The sequence below is a fragment of the Salvelinus alpinus genome, chromosome 9 (assembly GCF_045679555.1).
Source record: "Salvelinus alpinus chromosome 9, SLU_Salpinus.1, whole genome shotgun sequence".
In the NCBI taxonomy this organism is placed as follows: Eukaryota; Metazoa; Chordata; class Actinopteri; order Salmoniformes; family Salmonidae; genus Salvelinus; species Salvelinus alpinus.
The window spans coordinates 9,014,054-9,038,432 of record NC_092094.1 but is presented as its reverse complement, the minus strand read 5'-3'; the positions used below and the strand labels follow the sequence as shown (position 1 = coordinate 9,038,432).

Sequence of the window (24,379 nt, the reverse complement as noted above, 5' to 3'; positions counted from 1 at the left end):
GCCTCATACATTTGCAATGACTTCAATTCATTTTGACCATTACGAAAATGACGACATTTAGAAAAGTCCCAGAGTCGCAAGACTAGGTGTGTTGAAACCAGCTCGGCCCATAAAGACTGACCCCGACGTTTCTGTCCGATAGCTCATTCAAGGACCCTGTAGCAAGGCATGGAATAAGGTGGATTTTCAGCACCAATTAAGGTCTTGCTCGGCCACCGAATGACCTATCGAGCCGAAACTTGGGATTCGAGGTCGCCTCCTATGGGCCTACAAATAATGTCAGAACTGGACCCGCAGCTAGAACATAACTACGTGTTATATGTTTTTATTATGGTTTAAATAGAAGGCGCTGTGAATTTTGGGCCTGCTCTGAAATATGTGATAGTTGGCTTCTAAATGAGTTGGAAAAAGTGGGTGTGGTGTCTGAGGTATTTTGGTGTCTGAAAATATCTAATTGACTGATGGACACTGACTTGCTAGTTGACTTTTGTACATTTGCAATATGTTTAAACAGTGATGTACCATCACCAAAATGACATTCTGAAATCAACACCATCGAGCGATGGAGAGGAACCAGAATCACTGCCCGGCGATCCCGAGTTCATCGGCCCAGTCATTTTCGCATTCCTGCAGTATTTTTGAGCATGTCAAATTCGTGATGGTATATGTCCATTGTTACATATTGCAAATGCACGTTACATTTGCAATATGATGTGATGTTTTTCACTGTTGAATCACAGTACATTTTTTGGCTATGTTTCATGCTTTGGGTTACCAGGCATGATTTTTAAAACTGTTTTAAATGCTTTTAGGTCGGCATCCAGACTTCCATGGCCGCTATGGGAGCACTATACTACGGCCCCAAATCAATGGGTACTGGCCTGAGTGATTTATGGAGGTTTTCAAAAAAAGTCAAAAAATATTCTAAGTCCAAATTTATCGTGCACCTGGTATTATTTTTGGGTTACCAGGCGTGATTTTTCAAAACGGTTTTAAATGCTTTTAGGGGGCATCCAGACCTCCATGCCCGCTATGGGAGCACTATACTACGGCCCCAAGTCAATGGGGTCCGGCCTGAGTGATTTATGGAGGTTTTCAAAAAAAGTCAAAAAATATTCATTTTCATGTTTTGGGTTACCATGCACGATTTTCAATACGGTTTTAAATGCTTAATTTTGGACGTTTAAAAGAAAATCGTTATTTTCGACTTTTGACATCCTATGAAATCATATTGCAAATGTACAAAACATATGCCTTATGGACAAGTAAAATAAATAAAATAATTATGATAATTAAATTTAACAAAAGTATGTTCATAACAGTTCTTATACATGTGAAATTGACATAGAAATCTAAAGAATTTCGAAAAACGGTCCAGAAAGCACTTTTTTAACTTCTCACGAGTCACCAACCCTGATCCGGTAGCACCCTCCAACTCACCCCACTGATTAGCACAGCTAGCATAGCGTCACAAGTAACTTGTAGCATCTAAATATCATTAAATCACAAGTCCAAGACACCAGATGAAAGATACAGGTCTTGTGAATAAAGCCACCATTTCAGATTTTTAAAATGTTTTACAGGGAAGACAGAATATGTAAATCTATTAGCTAACCACGTTAGCGAAGGACACGATATTTTTACCAGGCAGATTCGGCTAGGCGCCCACGTCCAGTTCACATGCACAACAGATATGATATAACATCGTAAATTGGGTCTTACTATGGCTGATCTTTCATCAGAATGTTGATCAAAGTGTCCTTTGTCAAGATGAGTCGTTGGTTCCGTTCAGAATTCTTCCTTGCCCACTCCATTTAGCACAGGTACCGGTCGAGTGGCACGAATTTCTCAAACGTAAATACAATCCGACAACGGTACACCGCAAAACTCCCGGAAAAATTCAAATAATCTGATTAAACTATATTGAAAAAACATACATTACGATGATATGGTCACATGTATCAAACAAAATTCGACACGGAGATAGTTTGCATACATAACGCCAGCAAAACAGTACACCAACGCAGCTCAAATTCGAGCATTCAGAAAAACCGGAAGTTGTCGGTCACGCCAAAGAAATGGGTCCTATTTCACGTCAGTCCCAGATAAACAAAGAATTTCTCCTCTGACGTCCTCTTGACAACCAGAGGAAGGCGAATGAGGTGTGTTTCTGGTCATAGGGGGCACGACCATATATAGGCAGAGCTTTGAAGCCAGCATAACACATCTTGATTTTATGTTCTTGGTCATGGAAAGTGCTGTGGAATGACTTCTGTATCACTCAGAGACAAAATTGAAACGCTTTTAGAAACTAGGGATTGTTTTCTTTCCAATGGTATTATTTATATGCATATAGTAAGAGCAATAATTGAATAAGAGGCAGTTTAATCTGTAGAGCAAATTATGCTAATGCGAAAATAGCACCCCCTGTAATTAAAGGGGGTGATACGTTTTTTAATTTTTCTGTAATTTTCGACTTTCGACTTTTGACTTCCAATGAGATCATATTGCAAATGTACAAAACATGTGCCTTATGGACAAGTAAAAAATAAAATAGTAATTATGATAATAACATTTGACAAAAGTATGTTCATACAGTTCTTATACATGTGAAATTGACATAAAAATCTTAAGAATTTCCCCCCCAAATTTTTTTTCCTTTTTTGTTGTTGTAATTTTCGACTTTTGACTTTTGACTTCCTATGAAATCATATTGCAAATGTACAAAACATATGCCTTATGGACAAGTAAAAATTTCCCAAAAAATAATGATAATGAAGTTTGACTAAAGCACGTTCATACAGTTCTTATACAAGTGTAATTGACATGGGTCCCGTGTGGCTCAGTTGGTAGAGCATGGCGCTTGCAACGCCAGGGTTGTGGGTTCATTCCCCACGGGGGGACCAGGATGAATATGTATGAACTTTCCAATTTGTAAGTCGCTCTGGATAAGAGCGTCAGCTAAATGACTTAAATGTAAATGTAAAAATTGAAAGAATTTCGAAAAACGGTCCAGAAAGCACTTTTTTAAGGGGGTGATACATTTTTGTAAAAATGTTAAAATATTCTACATTTTACTCTTGGGTCTTGACGTGTTACATTTGCAATATGAAAAGTTACGGTAAAGCGCACTCACCATCTATAGGATTTTTGGAGTGTTACAATTGGCATTTGCCATATGGCATTTGCAATCAGTTTTGGATGAAACGACGCCGAATTGAGTGGTATTGTCCATCGTGTACATGTTTTGGACGGTGCCAATGACTTCCCATTCTATTTTCTCCATTTCAGGGGGGTGTTCCCTTACAGTAAAGTGGGCTATCCCTGAAGTCAAGTGCCTCTTCGTCCTCACCCTGAACCTTATAAACCCGGCACCTTTTCAGGATTGTCCGGGCCAGAGTTGAAACTTTAAATCAAATCAAATTTTATTTGTCACACATACACATGGTTAGCAGATGTTAATGCGAGTGTAGCGAAATGCTTGTGCTTCTAGTTCCGACAATGCAGTAATAACCAACGAGTAATCTAACCTAACAATTTCACAACAGCTACCTTATACACACAAGTGTAAAGGGATGAAGAATATGTACATAAAGATATATGAATGAGTGATGGTACAGAACGGCATAGGCAAGATGCAGTAGATGGTATCGAGTACAGTATATACATATGTGCCATTGTTTAAAGTGGCTACGGTTGTGGGCGGAGCAGTTGCTGTACCAGGCGGTGGTACAGCCCGACAGGATGCTCTCGATTGTGCATCTGTAAAAGTTTGTGAGTGATTTTGGTGACAAGCTGAATTTCTTCAGCCTCCTGAGGTTGAAGAGGCGCTGCTGTGCCTTCTTCACCACGCTGTCTGTGTGGGTGGACCAATTCAGTTTGTCCGTGATGTGTACGCCGAGGAACTTAACACTTTCTACCCTCTCTACTACTGTCCCGTCGATGTGGATAGGGGGGTGCTCCCTCTGCTGTTTCCTGAAGTCCACGATCATCTCTTTTGTTTTGTTGACATTGAGTGTGAGGTTATTTTCCTGACACCACACTCCGGGGGCCCTCACCTCCTCCCTGTAGGCCGTCTCGTCGTTGCTGGTAATCAAGCATACCACTGTAGTGTTGTCTGCAAACTTGATGATTGAGTTGGAGGCGTGCATGGCCACGCAGTCGTGGGTGAACAGGGAGTACAGGAGAGGGCTCAGAACGCACCCTTGTGCGGCCCCAGTTTTGAGGATCAGCGGGGTGGAGATGTTGTTACCTACCCTCACCACCTGGGGGCGGCCCGTCAGGAAGTCCAGTACCCAGTTGCACAGGGCGGGGATGAGACCAAGGGTCTCAAGCTTGATGACGAGTTTGGAGGGTACTATGGTGTTAAATGCTGAGCTGTAGTCGATGAACAGCATTCTCACATAGGTATTCCTCCTGTCCAGATGGGTTAGGGCAGTGTGCAGTGGGGTTGCGATTGTGTCGTCAGTGGACCTATTTTGGAGGTAAACAAATTGGAGTGGGTCTAGGGTGTCAGGGTGGAGGTGATATGGTCCTTGACTAGTCTCTCAAAGCACTTCATGATGACGGAAGTGAGTGCTACGGGGCGGTAGTCATTTAGCTCAGTTACCTTAGCTTTCTTGGGAACAGGAACAATGGTGGCCCTCTTGAAGCATGTGGGAACAGCAGACTGGGATAAGGATTGATTGAATATGTCCGTAAACACACCAGCCAGCTGGTCTGCGCATGCTCTGAGGACGCGGCTGGGGATGCCGTCTGGGACTGCAGCCTTGCGAGGGTGAAAGTTGAGAATTATCTGTTAATTGAATGATTAGAATATTCTGCCCTGAAACATATAATTGTATGGAATTGATTAGAATGTATAAAATCATAATCAATAAATGTGTAGTCCTAGTCAGAATTAGGGTAAAGACAATATGTCTTTATGGTATTTTAAACACAGACTGTCTGAGCTTGGTGCCGACCTGACTAGAGATTTGGGAGAGAACGTGGAGTACATCTCATGGACAAGGTCACTAATCTCTGTCGGACAGTGTGTGTGTCTGTTTGTGTGTATGTGTGTGCGTGTGGTTGTGTGAATGTGTGGGCGTGAGAAGTCAGTATAAAATGAATTGTTTTGTATTCTTGACTTTAGAATGTTCCCATGAATAAACCTTTTGACTATTGTAGCTGGGCCTCTGTCTGTTTCATTCGACCAGGGTCTTACAAATTCTGGTTTGCAGACTGAGGAATATAATTAAATCGGGTTATGTACCTTGAGAACAAAATTTAAGATGGTTAACACGTTTAAATGTTTTACTCACGTCGGCTGCAGTGAAAGAGAGTCCGCAGGTTTTGGTATCGGGCCGTGTCAGTGGCACTGTATTGTCCTCAAAGTGAGCAAAGAAGTTGTTTAGTCTGTCTGGGAGCAAGACATCCTGGTCCGTGACGGGGCTGGTTTTCTTTTTGTAATCCGTGATTGACTGTAGACCCTGCCACATACCTCTTGTGTCTGAGCCGTTGAATTGCGACTCTACTTTGTCTCTATACTGACGCTTAGCTTGTTTGATTGCCTTGCGGAGGGAATAGCTAAACTGCTTGTATTCGGTCATGTTTCCAGTCACCTTGCCTTGGTTAAAAGCAGTGGTTCGCGCTTTCAGTTTCGCATGAATGCTGCCATCAATCCACGGTTTCTGGTTGGGGAATGTTTTAATAGTTGCTGTGGGTACGACATCGCCAATGCACTTGCTAATGAACTCGCTCACCGAATCAGCGTATTCGTCAACGTTGTTGTTAGACGCAATGCGGAACATATCCCAATCCACGTGATCGAAGCAATCTTGAAGCGTGGAATCAGATTGGTCGGACCAGCGTTGAACAGACCAGAGAGCGGGAGCTTCCTGTTTTAGTTTCTGTCGATAGGCTGGAAGCAACAAAATGGAGTCGTGGTCAGCTTTTCTGAAAGGAGAGCGGGGGAGGGCCTTATATGCGTCACGGAAGTTAGAATAACGATTATCCAGGGTTTTACCAGCCCTGGTAGCGCAATCGATATGCTGTTAGAATTTAGGGAGTTTCTAAAATCCCTGGCTACAATGAATGCAGCCTCAGGATATGTGGTTTCCGGTTTACATAGAGTCAAATAAAGTTTGTTCAGGGCCATCGATGTGTCTGCTTGGGGGAATATATGCGGCTGTGATTATAATCAAAGAGAATTCTCATGGTAGATAATGCGGTCGACATTTGATTGTGAGGAATTCTAAGTCAGGTGAACAGAAGGACTTGAGTTCCTCTATGTTGTTATGATCACACCACGTCTCATTAATCATAAGGCATACCCCCCCGCCCCTCTTCTTACCAGAAAGATGTTTGTTTCTGTCGGCGCGATGCGTGAAGAAACCAGCTGGCTGTACCGACTCCGACAGCGTCTCACGAGTGAGCTATGTTTCCGTGAAGCAAAGAACGTTACAGTCTCTGATATCTCTCTGGATTGCTACCCCTGCTCGGATTTCATCAACCTTGTTGTCAAGAGACTGGACATTGGCGAGTAGTATGCTCGGGAGCGGTGCGCGATGTGCCCGTCTTCAGAGCCTGACCAGAAGACCGCTTCGTCTGCCCCTTTTACAGCGTTGTTGTATTGGTTCGCCGGCTGGGATCCGATCCATTGTCCCGGGTGGTGGGCAGAACACAGGATCCGCTTCGGGAAAGTCGTATTCCTGGTCGTAATGATGGTGAATTGACGTTGCTCTTATATCCAGTAGTTCCTCCAGTAGGAACCTAAGATTACCTAAGTTCCTCCAGTAGGAACCTAAGATTACCTGGGGTACCAATGTAATAAATAACATGTAAAAAAACAAAACACTGCATAGTTTCCTAGGAACGTGAAGCGAGGCGGCCATCTCTGTCGGCGCCGGAAGTCCAACTTTAGCACACTATGAGCCGGTCGCCCTCCTCTGGGTTGGCCTTAGCCCTGAGACACCCCTCCTTATGAGTCCTACCAATGCACTCAGTATCTATAGTTGGGTCTCAGGTTAGGTTTATTTATACCAGCCACTCGGGTCCCCGATAGACTATCTAACCAGATGCTGAAAAATCCTCAATTAATCAAGTCTATTTCAGAAACCGAGATTAAAACGACTTGCACTTGTATGAGTCTTTGATGAAACAGGGTTTCAGAACAATAAAGCAAGTTTATTCAAAATTCCAGAAACAGGCATAAAAAAATCCAGATCAATCAATCAATCACAAATCAATTTCACCAATCAATGACAGGCAAACATCAACAGCAAATTAAACTGATAGACCCCTGCAGCGCCCTTAACTCAACCCTTATTGGGATGCCAATACAATATTTTTTGACTAATTAAAATTTTAGGAAAAGCACAATATTTATTAAAAAGAAAAAACGGTTTCATACCTTCTACAACTTTATAAACAGTTTTTTTGGCTCCCTCTTCAGGATGATCAGTCCCTCAGATGGCGTCTAAAACCATGAACAGCTACTTTAATTAACACACTGCTTGGTATCAATGAGGTAACCTTAAGGATTCCTCCTAAAATGTTACTTTAACTGAGTATAATGAAAATCTAAATAAGAGTATAATAAAACTCTAAATATATTTTAATTAAGCTAAAAAAGCTACAGCAAAAATCTTCTTCCAGCAGTCGACAGGTTCTTGTAGCTCAAAGAGAGTTCTCCCTTCTCCAAAATCATGCCTCCTTTATACCCTCCATTTTTCTTTCTGCTAACTCACTGTGGCTAACTCACTGTGGCTAACACCTACCCCAATGATGCATCCAGTGTTTAACACCTAATTCGGTCAACGTTCAAAAATGTGTTTTTCATCCCCCTTAACTCCCACCTTTTTCTCACCTAACCGGTCTCACCTAACCGGTCTCACCTAACCGATTTAGGGATTTCCAAATCCAACTAACTCCCTTAACACACTTAATTACCTTTAACTTTTAAAACAGTAATTTTTAATCATGAACCTTCCTTACTCCACTCGATTCTAATCTTACTCCAACCAAACGTAATACCCCCCCATTACATCTTAAACATCCACCAACTTAAACATTTCATCATTACAACATTTCATCATTATAACATTTCATTATCAACCTCCTAAGGCCTTGTTCATCTTTTTCCCCCTTTTTTAACCTTTATTTAACTTGGCAAGTCAGATAAGAACACATTCTTATTTACAATGATGGCCTAAGCTTAACAAACATAGTCTATATGCATCGTACCTTAAAGCAAACAACATTATAACATTTCATTATTACCCTCCTACGGTCTTGTTCCTCTAAGCTAAACAACACTATTAAACTGTTAACCATTTACTGCATTCCTCTAATCACCCTTTAATATCTTCCACTGTATATGTCCCCCTGTTTCCAACCTTTAACATTTAACATATTTACCTTTAATCGTTCTTTTTATAAATTCCACTCCCAATTAATTTCTTATTTTCTTTAATCTATGCCAATTCCCTCTCAATGTTCATTCTTCTTTGTGCTCTGTGTGTGAAAGGGAACCTTCTTCATGAGTGTGCGTGGGCATCTGCAAGTTGTGTATCTACAATGTCACACAGAGCTGGGCCTTAATAAGCTACTACTCTTGTCACTAGTTTTTAATAATTTCAAAGGAAGCATTCCCTCAATGGCTGGTGGCTGATGGTAATGCCGGACGACCGGTGGCTGTAATGTAGCTGGGCCGTAGGAACCCAATTCAGATGGTTTTTTTTCATCCATTTTCTGTCACTGTTCCATTACATTTTGGGGTGGTTGTTTTTGTAACAGCAGGTCATGTGGAAAAAATTTGCGTCCAGACTGAGGTTGCAAAATGGATCAGAATTTTTTGGGAACCACATACAAATGTGGTACAAATCAGAACTCAAAAGATCAGATCCAATGTGTTTTTGTTGTTGTTTTTTACACATTGGGAGAAATATCAGATACTGTATGTACTGTATCAAATATGACAAATAATTGGCAAAAGATCAGAGTTGGTCTTCCTTTGTAAACTCAGTTTCGTGGACACAGATTAACCTTAATCCTGCACTAAAAAGCATTTCAATGGAGACTCACCATTAAACTTGCTTTTTAGTCCAGGATTAAGATGTATCTGTGTCAGAGAAAACACTCCTTAATCTCCACACATAAATGAAAAGTTATAAATTGGTTACTTATTGATTGAGTGAAGAAGAAAAAAACAAACATACCATTTTTACCAATGTAATTTTATACAGATCATATTGATCAATTTCTGGGCCTGCGTACCATCTCAACAGCTTCTTCAACCCTACCCTAAAACCTAACCCTAACCTGAATCTTTTTTAATTCATAACTTCAATGGGGTGACGTCAACATTCTGGAAGCAAAGCATCTCTTTCTTCTGCTTCTCCTGCTTCTGCTGCTGCTGTTGCTCCTCCTCCTCCTGCTCCTCCTACTCCTCCTCCTCCTGCTCCTGTTCCTTCTTCTACTGCTCCTCCTCCTCCTACTGCTCCTCCTACTCCTTCTCCTGCTCCTGTTCCTTCTTCTACTGCTCCTCCTCCTCCTCCTGCTCCTGCTCCGGATCCTGCTCCTTCTTCTACTGCTCCTCCTCCTCCTCCTGCTCCTCCTACTCCTCCTCCTCCTGCTCTTATTCCTTCTTCTACTGCTCCTCCTCCTCCTCCTGCTCCTGCTCCGGATCCTGCTCCTTCTTCTACTGCTCCTCCTCCTCCTCCTGCTCCTCCTACTCCTCCTCCTCCTGCTCTTATTCCTTCTTCTACTGCTCCTCCTCCTCCTCCTGCTCCTCCTCCTCCTTCTCCTCCTGCTCCTGATCCTGCTCCTTCTTCTACTGCTCCTCTTCCTCCTGCTCCTCCTACTCCTCCTGATCCTGCTCCTTCTTCTACTGCTCCTGCTACTGCTCCTCCTCCTCCTGCTCCTGCTCCTGCTCCTGCTCCTGCTCCTGCTCCTGCTCCTGCTCCTCCTGCTCCTCCTCCACCTGCTCCTCCTCCTGCTCCTGCTCCTCTTTCTGAAAAATCTTGTCCATCTGCATCTAAATCCCAGTTGCAGTTGCTGTATATGGATGCACTGACCACCACACAGGTGGCCAAGAGCAGAGCCAAACCAATTCCCTAAAACAAGAGGAATCATAAAAACAGAAAACAGAATCAGTTTATGCAATACAACAACGACAGCATATTCATCACTGTTGTTTTTAAGAGGTTTGTTTCAATGCACTGCACAATCTCATGAAAGAACAATTCCACCTCCTAGATGTTAAAACTTCTTAAGGCTAGGGGCCAGTATTTTCGTTTTTGGCTAAAAAACGTACCCATTTGAAACTGCCTATTTCTCAGCCCCCGAAACTAGAATATGCATATAATTGTCAGATTAGGATAGAAAACACTCTGAAGTTTCGAAAACTGTCAAAATTTTGTCTGTGAGTTAAACAGAACTGATATTGCAGGCTAAAACCTGAGGAAAATCCAATCAGGAAGTGCCCCTGTTTTTGAAACCTCTCTGTTCTTATGCATCCCTATTGCCCATTTAAAGGGATATCAACCAGATTACTTTTTCTATGGCTTCCCTAAGGTGTCAACAGCCTTTAGACATAGTTTCAGGCTTTTATTTTGAAGAATGAGCGTGAACGACCACATTGCGTAAGTGGATAGGTGGGGGCTCTCAGAGTGAGTTGTGCGCAAAAAAGAAAGGCGGCCATTGTTACTCTCGGTCCTAGTGAAAAACCAACAGTCCCGGTCGATATATTATCGAATAGATATTTGAAAAACACCCTGAGGATGGATTATAAAAAACATTTGACATGTTTCTGTGGACATTATGGATATCATTTGGAATTTTTGTCTGCGTTGTTGTGACCGCTCTTTCCGGTGGATTCCTGGGCATAACGCACCAAACTAACGGAGGTATTTGGATATAAAAAATATCTTTATGGAACAAAAGGAACATTTGTTGTCTAACTGGGAGTCTCCTGAGTGAAAACATCCGAAGATCATCAAAGGTAAACAATTAATTTGATTGCTTTTCTGATTTTCATGACCAAGTTACCTGATGCTAAGTGTACTTATTGTTGTGTTGAGCGATCGATAAACTTACACAAACGCTTGTATTGCTTTCGCTGTAAAGCATCATTTCAAAATCTGAGATGACAGGCGGATTAACAAAAGGCTAAACTGTGTTTTGCAATATTGCACTTGTGATTTCATGAATATGAATATTTTCTAGTAATATTATTTGCCTGTGGCGCTATGCTACGCTATGCTATTCAGCGTTGCTGATGACAATTATCCCGTATCCGGGATAGGTGGTTCAGAAAGGTTAAAGGGGCAATCTGGGATTGGAACATCCATTTTTGGACTTAAATTAATCATATAAAGACATTGATTCTTGAAGAATATATTTTAGAAATGCCTCATGAGTTTAATTCAACTGTCCTACCCGATCAGAACCAAAACCATATGCTTTTTTTACTACATTGTTTGTAAACAATGTCATTTTAAAACAAACAGCTTCAAAACATGGATAAAATTATAACAATTTATCTTACAGACAATCAGTCTTTGCTTCCATATCTCTGTCTATGCATTTGAGAGTGGTTACACTTCCAGCCCCATCCCTCAGCTGTTTACCAAACCAAGTGTTGGTGGGGTTAACCTCTTTGTGTTTTTTAAAATCCCAGATTAAAATAAACTCATAAGGCATTTCTAAGTTATTTTCTTAAAAAATCATATATCATTAATATAAAAGATTGGTCTGGTTTCTCACCTGAGAAACAATTTTCCAAAAAAGGAAATTCTGATGTGGATCTTTCCCTGCGTCCTCACACATTTTCACAGAAGAATCTTCATTAAGAATGACAGTTGTTTCATTCCAGTTTGTCATGGCACAAGCAATGTATCTGCCATCAAAGAAAAGTAGGATCCACCACACAGAGGGAGGGATGAGGCTTGACAAATAAGCCTTCCGCGTTACTGTGTTAGAGCTATTTTGTTGGACTTTTAGCATCAGCAAGAATGATAAAAGGGCAGGAATGATAAAGAATGCAATCGTAAAGAAAATTTTCCATATATGATTGCAGGGACACCGAACCTCCAGCTCCAGAATCTTCTCCAAGACCACAAGGCAGACGCTACAAGCCACATTAGACACAATTCCCTTTGATTTTTTGACCCATTCTTGTATCGCCTCCATACTAAATGCAACAAAAAATATAGAGATGTTTGGTTAAAACATCTGTTAGAAGGTGCACATTTGTGAGAATGTGTTCACAGAATAATTTGGTGTTTAAAGGTTTGCTCTGCGAGCATAGACTTATTGGACTACATCAAAAGAAAAAATGACCTGGACTCACCTGTCTGCTTTTACAATGAAGCAAAATTACTGAACAACTACAGTTTCCCATTAGCTATAATGCCAAAAGAAGACAACCCATGAGACGTCTCTTATGTGATTCAGCGCAGAACTAAAGGAAATAGCTTGTGGTTAGTGTCTGTCAGACTCAAGAAGCTGCATAATTGGAGAGATGCACAGACGATCTGTTGCGAGATGTATCAAACAATATAAGACTGGTCTATAGTGCTGACTACCAACAGCCTAAATTTGCATTAAGACCTGTGTTACAATAGTTGTTTCTTGTTTGCTTTTTATGATGTATTTGAATGAAATAAGGAATTGATTAAAAGTTGAAGTAGAATGAACATTTGAAATGTACTGAATTTGGTTAAATTTTCCTGAAATGTTTATAGGTTACTTTATGAACCGCAGGGGTCAGCAACAGATATACCGTACATGTAATTAAAGCCTTATAAATCCTAGTGAAAGGTGTAGGTGAGGGAAGATTTATACCGTTCATTTGCTGAAATGGTTTATATTGAAAAGTTGATAGATGTAGTTGGAATTTTTAACTACAGGAATGGAAAGAACCTGTGGAAATGAAATGCCTTGGGCAATAAGGGTTTCCCTGCTCTCAGGAATGAGGAAGCTAAGGGGCCGCTGTGATCTCTCCATGGGAGAGATGTTACCTTCTGACCATGTTGGTCCAACAGCTGGAAGATGGACAGAAGAAGAGAAAGGCTGCGTGGGAACCACCATCATCATCTGTAACATTTTTACCGTAACTCTCGTCTCCACAGAGGTGAGAAGGTGAGATGTGGCTAAACAGCTTCCTGTTGATGCCAGCTACACAGCTTCCTGAGTTTGATTTTAAAGCTTGCTTCGGGCAGGCTCACCACAAAACCATCTGCAAAAGAGAAACGTCTACAGTTTGACACAGACATAGCATACTGTATTTATAGTATCTATTGTTCCACAACCTGTATACAGAAGTCTGAAGTTTTGCATTTTGAATTGTACAATATCATGAGTAGTACTGTATATCCCAACACGTTCTCTCTGTTAGTCAGTAATCTCTATTATCTGTCTCTAACTCTCCCTAGTCCTGTTGGAGACCCTAACTCTCCCTAGTCCTGTTGGAGACCCTAACTCTCCCTAGTCCTGTTGGAGACCCTAACTCTCCCTAGTCCTGTTGGAGACCCTAACTCTCCCTATCCCTGTTGGAGACCCTAACTCTCCCTATCCCTGTTGGAGACCCTAACTCTCCCTAGTCCTGTTGGAGACCCTAACTCTCCCTAGTCCTGTTGGAGACCCTAACTCTCCTTATCCATTTACATTACATTTACATTTAAGTCATTTAGCAGACGCTCTTATCCAGAGCGACTTACAAATTGGTGCATTCACCTTATGAAATCCAGTGGAACAACCACTTTACAATAGTGCATCTAACTCTTTTAAGGGGGAGGGGTGGGGTTAGGAGGATTACTTTATCCTATCCTAGGTATTCCTTAAAGAGGTGGGGTTTCAGGTGTCTCCGGAAGGTGGTGATTGACTCCGCTGACCTGGCGTCGTGAGGGAGTTTGTTCCACCATTGGGGTGCCAGAGCAGCGAACAGTTTTGACTGGGCTGAGCGGGAACTGTACTTCCTCAGAGGTAGGGAGGCGAGCAGGCCAGAGGTGGATGAACGCAGTGCCCTTGTTTGGGTGTAGGGCCTGATCAGAGCCTGAAGGTACGGAGGTGCCGTTCCCCTCACAGCTCCGTAGGCAAGCACCATGGTCTTGTAGCGGATGCGAGCTTCAACTGGAAGCCAGTGGAGAGAGCGGAGGAGCGGGGTGACGTGAGAGAACTTGGGAAGGTTGAACACCAGACGGGCTGCGGCGTTCTGGATGAGTTGTAGGGGTTTAATGGCACAGGCAGAGAGCCCAGCCAACAGCGAGTTGCAATAATCCAGACGGGAGATGACAAGTGCCTGGATTAGGACCTGCGCCGCTTCCTGTGTGAGGCAGGGTCGTACTCTGCGAATGTTGTAGAGCATGAACCTACAGGAACGGGTCACCGCCTTGATGTGAGTTGAGAACGACAGGGTGTTGTCCAGGATCACGCCAAGGTTCTTAGCGCTCTGGGAGGAGGACACAATGGAGTTGTCAACCGTGATGGCGAGATCATGGAACGGGCAGTCCTTCCCCGGGAGGAAGAGCAGCTCCGTCTTGCCGAGGTTCAGCTTGAGGTGGTGATCCGTCATCCACACTGATATGTCTGCCAGACATGCAGAGATGCGATTCGCCACCTGGTTATCAGAGGGGGGAAAGGAGAAGATTAATTGTGTGTCGTCTGCATAGCAATGATAGGAGAGGCCATGTGAGGATATGACAGAGCCAAGTGACTTGGTGTATAGCGAGAATAGGAGAGGGCCTAGAACAGAGCCCTGGGGGACACCAGTGGTGAGAGCACGTGGTGCGGAGACAGATTCTCGCCACGCCACCTGGTAGGAGCGACCTGTCAGGTAGGACGCAATCCAGGGTCTCCCTGTTGGGGTCTCCCTGTTGGAGACCCTAACTCTCCCTATCCCTGTTGGAGACCCTAACTCTCCCTAGTCCTGTTGGAGACCCTAACTCTCCCTATCCATGTTGGAGACCCTAACTCTCCCTAGTCCTGTTGGAGACCCTAACTCTCCCTAGTCCTGTTGTAGACCCTAACTCTCCCTATCCCTGTTGGAGACCCTAACTCTCCCTAGTCCTGTTGGAGACCCTAACTCTCCCTAGTCCTGTTGGAGACCCTAACTCTCCCTATCCCAGTTGGAGACCCTAACTCTCCCTATCCCTGTTGGAGACCCTAACTCTCCCTATCCCTGTTGGAGACCCTAACTCTCCCTAGTCCTGTTGGAGACCCTAACTCTCCCTAGTCCTGTTGGAGACCCTAACTCTCCCTATCCCTGTTGGAGACCCTAACTCTCCCTATCCCTGTTGGAGACCCTAACTCTCCCTATCCCTGTTGGAGACCCTAACTCTCCCTAGTCCTGTTGGAGACCCTAACTCTCCCTATCCATGTTGGAGACCCTAACTCTCCCTAGTCCTGTTGGAGACCCTAACTCTCCCTAGTCCTGTTGGAGACCCTAACTCTCCCTATCCCTGTTGGAGACCCTAACTCTCCCTAGTCCTGTTGGAGACCCTAACTCTCCCTAGTCCTGTTGGAGACCCTAACTCTCCCTAGTCCTGTTGGAGACCCTAACTCTCCCTATCCCAGTTGGAGACCCTAACTCTCCCTATCCCTGTTGGAGACCCTAACTCTCCCTATCCATGTTGGAGACCCTAACTCTCCCTAGTCCTGTTGGAGACCCTAACTCTCCCTATCCCTGTTGGAGACCCTAACTCTCCCTATCCATGTTGGAGACCCTAACTCTCCCTATCCATGTTGGAGACCCTAACTCTCCCTATCCCTGTTGGAGACCCTAACTATCCCTATCCCTGTTGGAGACCCTAACTCTCCCTATCCATGTTGGAGACCCTAACTCTCCCTATCCATGTTGGAGACCCTAACTCTCCCTATCCCTGTTGGAGACCCTAACTCTCCCTATCCCTGTTGGAGACCCTAACTATCCCTATCCCTGTTGGAGACCCTAACTCTCCCTATCCCTGTTGGAGGCACTTTCCTCTTTCTGCTCATTCTGTATTCCCTCAACAGCTCCACCTTGGCCTTGTCAGTTATTCAGTGAAGCTTAGAGGTTTAGAGGTTAGAGGTTATTGGTTAATCAACAGGACGGGTCACTTGCCATGAGGGTGACAGGGACCCTGAGCTGCGGTGTGTTTGTGTGTGTGTGAGAAGGGGAAAGCCGGGCCGCATCAAAGGGGAAAGCCAATTTGGCAGGTCCCATAGTTACAAGAGTAATACGTTGTGATGACAAGCTGCTGCTTGGCTCCCTACAGCCTCTACAACCCCTCCCTAAAACATCTACAACCCCTCCCTCCAACATCTACAACCCCTCCCTACAGCCTCCACAACCCCTCCCTACAGCCTCTATAACCCCCTCCCTCCAACATCTACAAAGCCTCCCTCCAACCTCTACAACCCCTCCCTCCAACATCTACAACCCCTCCCTCCAACATCTACAACCCCTCCCTACAGCCTCCACAACCCCTCCCTACAGCCTCTATAACCCCCTCCCTCCAACATCTACAACCCCTCCCTACAGCCTCCACAACCCCTCCCTCCAACATCTACAACCCCTCCCTACAGCCTCTATAACCCCCTCCCTCCAACATCTACAACCCCTCCCTACAGCCTCCACAACCCCTCCCTCCAACATCTACATCCTCTATAGCCCCTCCCTCCAACATCTACAACCCCTCCCTCCAACATCTACAACCCCTCCCTCCAACATCTACAACCCCTCCCTCCAACATCTACAACCCCTCCCTCCAACCTCTACAACCCCTCCCTACAGCCTCTATAACCCCCTCCCTCCAACATCTACAACCCCTCCCTCCAACGTCTACAACCCCTCCCTACAGCCTCTACAACCCCTCCCTACAGCCTCTATAACCCCCTCCCTCCAACATCTACAACCCCTCCCTCCAACATCTACAACCCCTCCCTCCAACCTCTACAACCCCTCCCTCCAACATCTACAACCCCTCCCTCCAACATCTACAACCCCTCCCTCCAACATCTACATCCTCTATAGCCCCTCCCTCCAACATCTACAACCCCTCCCTCCAACATCTACAACCCCTCCCTCCAACCTCCCTCCCTACAGCCTACAACCCCTCCCTACAACCTCTACAACACCTCCCTCCATCCTCTGCAACCCCTCCCTACAGCCTCCACAACCCCTCCCTCCAACATCTACAACCCCTCCCTCCAACCTCTACAACCCCCCCTACAGCCTCTACAACCCCTCCCTCCAACATCTACAACCCCTCCCTCCATCCTCTACAACCCCTCCCTACAGCCTCTATAACCCCCTCCCTCCAACATCTACAACCCCTCCCTCCAACATCTACAACCTCTCCCTCCAACCTCTACAACCCCTCCCTCCAACATCTACAACCCCTCCCTCCAACATCTACATCCTCTATAGCCCCTCCCTCCAACATCTACAACCCCTCCCTCCAACATCTACATCCTCTATAGCCTCTCCCTCCAACATCTACAACCCCTCCCTACAACATCTACATCCTCTATAGCCCCTCCCTCCATCATCTACAACCCCTCCCTCCAACATCTACAACCCCTCCCTACAACATCTACATCCTCTATAGCCCCTCCTTCCATCCTCTACAACCCCTCCCTCCAACATCTACAACCCCTCCCTCCAACATCTACAACCCCTCCCTCCAACATCTACATCCTCTATAGCCCCTCCCTCCAACATCTACAACCCCTCCCTACAACATCTACATCCTCTATAGCCCCTCCCTCCGACCTCTACAACCCCTCCCTCCAACATCTACAACCTCTATAGCCCCTCCCTCCAACATCTACAACCCCTCCCTCCAACATCTACATCCTCTATAGCCCCTCCCTCCAACATCTACAACCCCTCCCTACAACATCTACATCCTCTATAGCCCCTCCCTCCGACCTCTACAACCCCTCCCTCCAACATCTACATCCTCTACATCCCCACCCTCCAACATCTACAACCCCTCCCTCCAACATCTACATCCTCTATAGCCCCTCCCTCCATCATCTACAACCCCTCCCTCCAACATCTACAACCCCTCCCTACAACATCTACATCCTCTATAGCCCCTCCCTCCGACATCTACATCCCCACCCTCCAACCTCTGCAACCCCTCCCTACAGCCTCTATAACCCCCCCCCCACCAATCTCTACAACCCCTCCAACTTCTAAACACCTCCCTCCAGCCTCTACAGCCCGACCCTCCAGCCTCTATAGCCCCTCCCTCAAGCCTCTACAGTCCCTCCCTCCAACTTCTACAACCCCTCCCTCCAGCCTCTACAACCCCTCCCTCCAGCCTCTACAGCCCCCCCCTCCAGCGTCTACAGCCTATCCCTCCAGCCTCTACAGCCCCTCCCTCCAACCTCTGCAGCCCGACCCTCCAGCCTCTACAACCCCTCTCTCCAGCCTCTACAACTCGTCCCTCCAGCCTCTACAGTCCCTCTCTACTGACTCTAACCCCTCCCTCCAGCCTCTGCAGCCCCTCTCTACTGACTCTAACCCCTCCCTCCAGCCTCTGCAGCCCCTCCTTCCAGCCTCTGCAGCCCCTCCCTCCAGCCTCTGGCCCAACGCTGTAACCTCTAGGCTACCTGCAGTCCCGACGGACAGGGTTTGCACTTTTTATTGGTTCCCTTTCCCCAGGCAAGCTGAATCAAGCCCAGCTAAAGTACTGTGAAATTATTTTGTACAGTATTTTAACCCGATTTCTGCTCAGAGGAGATAGCCAGACAGACAGTTTGACAGACAGGTGTCTGACAGCTCTTTCATGTCTTTCAGGACCCCGGACAGACTTTAAGCCTCCTTCAGTTACAGAGGAAACAGAGGAAACGACGCAGCCATCTTGATAAACAGCATCATTTTGCTCCACTCCACTGGATTTAAACACTGCTTTCTTACTGCAGTTAAGAGACTAAGGATGTGTCTCAAATTGCACCCTATTCCCCTATATAGTGTGTTACGTTTGGTCAAAAGTAGTGCACTATTTAGCCAATAGGGTGCTATTTGGGATACAGCCCTAATATTTTTCTTCTTCTTCCTATATCCACCAGAGCACCTGAACTCTCTCCACTGTTAGGATCCACCACCAGCTGCCTTGAAAAGATATCCTCCTGAGCCGGGAGCCGGGGTGTCTTCTGAAGCACTCCAGACACAAGAAGAACTGCTCGTTCTACCAGTCTACACAACACTACTGCATAGCACATAACACCTGCCTCTAGGAACTATGGGGAGTTGTGGAGCGCCACTGACGGCTGCATGGTACTTAGAGGATTTGATACACCTGTCAATGTGGACCCCCCCCCCCCCCCATGCAGACACGCAGGAACGCAGGAACGCAGATACGCAGACACGCAGACACGCAGACACGCAGGAACGCAGACACGCAGGCACGCAGGAACGCAGACACGCAGGAACGCAGACACGCAGGAACGCAGGAACGCAGATACGCAGACACGCAGACACGCAGACACGCAGGAACGCAGGAACGCAGATACGCAGACACGCAGACACGCAGGAACGCAGGAACGCAGACACGCAGGAACGCAGGAACGCAGATACGCAGACACGCAGACACGCAGGAACGCAGGAACGCAGATACGCAGACACGCAGACACGCAGACACGCAGGAACGCAGGAACGCAGGAACGCAGATACGCAGACACGCAGATACGCAGACACGCAGACACGCAGGAACGCAGGAACGCAGACACGCAGACACGCAGGAACGCAGACACGCAGGAACGCAGACACGAAGACACGCAGGAACGCAGACACGAAGACACGCAGGAACGCAGACACGCAGGAACGCAGACACGCAGACACGCAGGAACGCAGACACGAAGACACGCAGGAACGCAGACACGCAGACACGGAGACACGGAGACACGCAGGCACACAGACACGCAGACACGCAGGAACGCAGGCACACAGACACGCAGACACGCAGACACAGAGACACGCAGGAACGCAGGCACGCAGACACGCAGGAACGCAGACACGCAGACACGCAGACACGCAGACACGCAGGAACGCAGACACGCAGACACGCAGACACGGAGACACGCAGGAACGCAGGCACGCAGACACGCAGGAACGCAGACACGCAGACACGCAGGAACGCAGGCACGCAGACACGCAGGAACGCAGACACGCAGACACGCAGACACGCAGGAACGCAGACACGCAGACACGCAGGAACGCAGACACGCAGACACGCAGGAACGCAGACACGCAGACACGCAGACACGCAGGAACGCAGACACGCAGACACGCAGACACGCAGGAACGCAGGCACGCACACACGCACGCTCACGCATGTACACACACACACACACACACACACACACACACACACACACACACACACACACACACACACACACACACACACACACACACACACACACACACACACACACACACACACACACACACCAACGTACAAACAGTCTCACACTCTCTTTAAACCACATGAAGGCGGGACAGAGAGAGTATCGGGCTATTGATCTTTTCAGCTTTGTCACCTGACTATAATCAAAACCGATAGAGAGACAAGTCAAACATTGTTACATGTGTTATATGCATTGCATTTTGCATTTCAAGCACATTCAAAGATTTTACGTGGTGTGTTTGATCAACATTTTCTACGTCTAAGACTTTTTTGCTATATTTGAATGTATTTTTCTAAGTGTTCTTACCTTTGTTCTCTCGGTGTCTTTGACTTTGAACTAACAGCCACGATTGACGCTTCAGTCACCTCAAAAAAATAAATAAACCTCAACCAGATTGTCTCAAATCCCCTGATGACAGGAGGACAAAAGAGTGAAGTGAAGTGATTTTTTCCATCCTACAAAAGAAATGCAACACTGATGAGATAGTCTAATAGGGTTTCTGGGTGCTACGCTGCTGTTATGAATAAACATACCAGGTGGCATTTTGAAAAACACGGCATCATTAATATGATAATACGTTAACTTTAACAGAGATGAATAGCCTCATTACGGCTCTTTTGTAGACTGTCTATGTAGACTGTCTATGTAGACTGTCTATGTAGACTGTCTTCACGTACACACAGGTTTCATCATAAATGGCACCCTAGTTATTCCCTTCTTTTGACCAAAGTAGTGCACTATATAGGGAATAGTGTGCCATAGAGCTCTGGTCTGAAGTAGTGCACTATATAGGGAATATTTTGTAAAGGACATCGCCGAAGTCAAGGATCGGTAGGATAGTCAGTTTTACGAGGGTATGTTTGGCAGCATGAGTGAAGGCTTTGCGAAATAGGAAGCCGATTCTAGATTTAATTTTTGATTGGAGATGATTAATGTGAGTCTGGAAGGAAAGTTTACAGTCTAACCTGACACCTAGGTATTTGTAGTTGTCCACATATTCTAAGTCAGAGCCGTCCAGAGTAGTGATGCTAGTTGGGCGGGCGGGTGTGGGCAGCAATCGGTTGAAGAGCATGCATTTAGTTTTACTAGCATTTAAAAGCAGTTGGAGGCCACAGAAGGAGTGTTGTATGGCATTGAAGCTCGTTTGGAGGTTTGTTAGCACAGTGTCCAAAGAAGGGCCAGATTATACAGAATGGTGTCGTCTGCGTAGAGTGGGATCAGATAATCACCAGCAGTAAGAGTGACATCATTGATGTATACAGAGAAAAGAGTCGGCCCGAGAATTGAACCCTGTGGCACCCCCATAGAGACTGCCACACACACACACACACACACACGCACGCACGCACGCACGCACGCACGCACGCACGCACGCACACACACATACACACATGCACATACACACATGCACACATGTATGTGAGTGTGCGCACCGGTCCAATTAAGCGTCCCAGTGTCTGGAGACCTGGTGGATTAGTAAGGTTAAATTATTGCTGAGAAAGAGCCTCATCGATGCACAATTGAACTGGAACCCTACGGTACCAATCAGAGGGCAGGGGGCTTTGTTATTGTTTTAACTCAGGATTTCTCCTTTAAGTCGACAGAAACTCAATGCTAACGTAGTGTTCTGTGAATTGAAGAATGAGAGAAGGAAGAACTGAAAAGACTGGGACGGAAGTGCCAATTTGTCTCTAGAAAACTCTTCTGGCATTACTACTAAGGCATGATATACAGTATGAAGTCTATATATAAGGTCTTGGTCCTGAGCAGCTTGGGTTTGGTTCATTCAGTAGCAGTGACAGTAAGGATCCTTCTGGACCCTGTGGTCTCTCTCTCACTGGACCGCCATTCTGGTCCCGGTGGTCTCTCTCTCACAGGTCTGCCATTCTGGTCCCTGTGGTCTCTCTCTCACTGGTCCGCCATTCTGGACCCTGTGGTCTCTCACTGGTCCGCCATTCTGGTCCCTGTGGTCTCTCTCTCACTGGTCCGCCATTCTGGACCCGGTGGTCTCTCTCTCACTGGACCGCCATTCTGGTCCCTGTGGTCTCTCTCTCACTGGTCCGCCATTCTGGTCCCTGTGGTCTCTCTCTCACTGGTCCGCCATTCTGGACCCTGTGGTCTCTCTCTCACTGGTCTGCCATCCTGGTCCCTGTGGTCTCTCTCTCACTGGACCGCCATTCTGGTCCCTGTGGTCTCTCTCTCACTGGACCGCCATTCTGGTCCCTGTGGTCTCTCTCTCACTGGTCTGCCATCCTGGTCCCTGTGGTCTCTCTCTCACTGGACCGCCATTCTGGTCCCTGTGGTCTCTCTCTCACTGGACCGCCATTCTGGTCCATGTGGTCTCTCTCTCACTGGTCCGCCATTCTGGACCCTGTGGTCTCTCTCTCACTGGTCCGCCATTCTGGTCCCTGTGGTCTCTCTCTCACCGGACCGCCATTCTGGTCCCTGTGGTCTCTCTCTCACCGGACCGCCATTCTGGTCCCTGTGGTCTCTCTCTCACCGGACCGCCATTCTGGTCCCTGTGGTCTCTCTCTCACCAGACCCCCATTCTGGTCCCTGTGGTCTCTCTCTCACCGGACCGCCATTCTGGTCCCTGTGGTCTCTCTCTCAATGGACCGCCATTCTGGTCCCTGTGGTCTCTCTCTCACTGGACCACCATTCTGGACCCAGTGGTCTCTCTCTCACTGGTCTGCCATTCTGGACCCTGTGGTCTCTCTCTCACTGGTCCGCCATTCTGGTCCCTGTGGTCTCTCTCTCACTCATCCCCCATCACCAGAGTCCCTGTCCCATGAGTGTGTGGACCACAGGGCAGACAGACTAAGCTGAATGGAGAATCTCTGCTGGAGAAGGTGGGGGCTCTATAATGTGTTTCCATAAATATAGATAGTGGGATTATTTGCCTGCCTACAGCCTTAAGAATAATACATAAAGCACTAAAGGGCTGATAGAGTGAATTGAGGTTACAGAGCATTCACAGACATGTAACTAAGGCCAGCAACACTTTAATTGAAGGGTAACCTACATAAGGACTTCATTACACATTTATAAGGCATACATAACACATACATAAGCAGTACATAAGCATCCATGACATGTTACCAGAAGGGCTGTAGGAACTTCAGAGAAGCAGGACATGCGAAGTCACACCCTGTATGTACGGAGAACAGCTGGTGGAATTTGTCCATAGTGGTGGAAGAATATCCCATTTCGGCAGCGGTAAGCTGCAGGCCGGTGTTGGTACACTTATGACAACAGCCCGTCCAAGTGCAGGGCGCGAAATTCAAAAGATATTTCTTAGAAATATTTAACTTTCACACATTAACAAGTCCAATACAGCAAATGAAAGATAAACATCTTGTGAATCCAGCCAACATGTCCGATTTTTAAAATGTTTTACAGCGAAAACACCACGTATATTTATGTTAGCTCACCACCAAATACAAAAAAGCACAGACATTTTTCACAGCACAGGTAGCATGCACAAAACCAACCAAACTAACCAAGAACCAACCAAACTAACCAAGAAACAACTTCATCAGATGACAGTCTTATTACATGTTATACAATAAATCTCTGTTTTGTTCGAAAAATGTGCATATTTGAGGTATAAATCATAGTTTTACATTGTAGCTACAATCGGAAATAGCACCGAAGCAGCTAGAACAATTACAGAGACCAAATTGAAATACCTAAATACTCATCATAAAACATTTATGAAAAATACATGGTGTACAGCAAATGAAAGACAAACACCTTGTGAATCCAGCCAATATTTTTGATTCTTTAAGTGTTTTACAGCGAAAACACAATATAGCATTATATTAGCTTACTACAATAGCCTACCACACAACCCCATTCATTCAATTCAACGTTAGCGATGGCGAATAAACCAGCAAAAAATATAACTTTTTTCACTAACCTTCATAAACTTCATCATATGACAGTTCTATAACATCATATTACACAATACATATATGGTTTGTTCGAAAATTTG

The 24,379-nt window shown here is 45.8% G+C and overlaps 1 protein-coding gene across 2 annotated transcripts; it reads right to left on the bottom strand.

The window, feature by feature from the left end:
• Positions 1-8,838: 8,838 nt before the first annotated feature.
• LOC139584240 (uncharacterized) lies at positions 8,839-12,418 on the bottom strand. 2 transcript variants are annotated; one of them, XM_071415855.1, is made up of 2 exons: positions 12,335-12,418; positions 8,839-10,097 (listed from the first exon to the last, which is right to left on the bottom strand). In XM_071415855.1, the coding sequence occupies exons 1-2, from the start codon at positions 12,383-12,385 to the stop codon at positions 9,342-9,344; spliced, it is 807 nt and encodes a 268-aa protein (XP_071271956.1). In that variant the 5' UTR covers positions 12,386-12,418; the 3' UTR covers positions 8,839-9,341. The 2 variants fall into 2 exon arrangements, with proteins under 2 accessions (XP_071271956.1, XP_071271955.1); XM_071415854.1 differs by lacking the exon at positions 12,335-12,418 and adding an exon at positions 11,749-12,233.
• Positions 12,419-24,379: the final 11,961 nt, after the last annotated feature.